Source organism: Egretta garzetta, unplaced genomic scaffold (genome assembly GCF_000687185.1).
Source record: "Egretta garzetta isolate BGI_Z169 unplaced genomic scaffold, ASM68718v1 scaffold207, whole genome shotgun sequence".
Taxonomy (NCBI): Eukaryota; Metazoa; Chordata; class Aves; order Pelecaniformes; family Ardeidae; genus Egretta; species Egretta garzetta.
In genome coordinates, this window is record NW_009260185.1 from 2,330,006 (window position 1) to 2,330,555 (window position 550).

The window sequence follows — 550 nt, forward strand, 5'->3', positions numbered from 1 at the left end:
GGGTCGACCGACCCCCCCACTGGGGACGTCCGGAGGCCCGAACATGGCTGAGAGTCGCTGACGGCGCCTGTCTGCTTTTCCTTCCTAGAAAACGTCCATCTCCGTCCGGGGACGCTGCTGCACCTGAGAGGCTCGAAGCTCTGAAATACCAGCGGATAAAGAAGCCCAAAAAGTCATCCAAAGGGCTCCTCAAATCCAGAAAACAATCCAGTGAGTGCAAGGACCCTGCGGTCCCCAAGAGCATCCCCTCTCTCCCCCCATGGGCAGAGCTCGAGCAGGTCCCTGCCGGCTCCAGCGGTCTCGGAGCCCGTGCCCGCATGCTGCCCTCACCCCCTGCGCCCCGAAGGGATGGCTCACCTGGGGGCTGTCCCTCCCCTGCCCCCCTCCCTGGCTCCAAACCGAGTTCCCCTTCCATGCGGCTCCCAGCTTTACCAAAAAGTCATCCAAGGGCTCCTCGAAATCCAGAAAACAATCCAGTGAGTGCAAGGACCCTGCGGTCCTCAAGAGCATCCCCTCTCTCCCCCCATGGGCAGAGCTCGACCAGGGCCCT

The 550-nt window shown here is 62.5% G+C and overlaps 1 protein-coding gene across 1 annotated transcript in view; it reads left to right on the top strand.

Moving 5' to 3' along the window:
- The window catches only part of IGSF9B (immunoglobulin superfamily member 9B), a 37,594-nt gene that overhangs the window by 33,596 nt on the left and 3,448 nt on the right, over positions 1-550 (top strand). Inside the window, exon 18 of the mRNA XM_035897497.1 lies at positions 89-210. Coding sequence (XP_035753390.1) covers positions 89-210 — 122 coding nt within the window. The remainder of the gene's footprint in view (positions 1-88; positions 211-550) is intronic.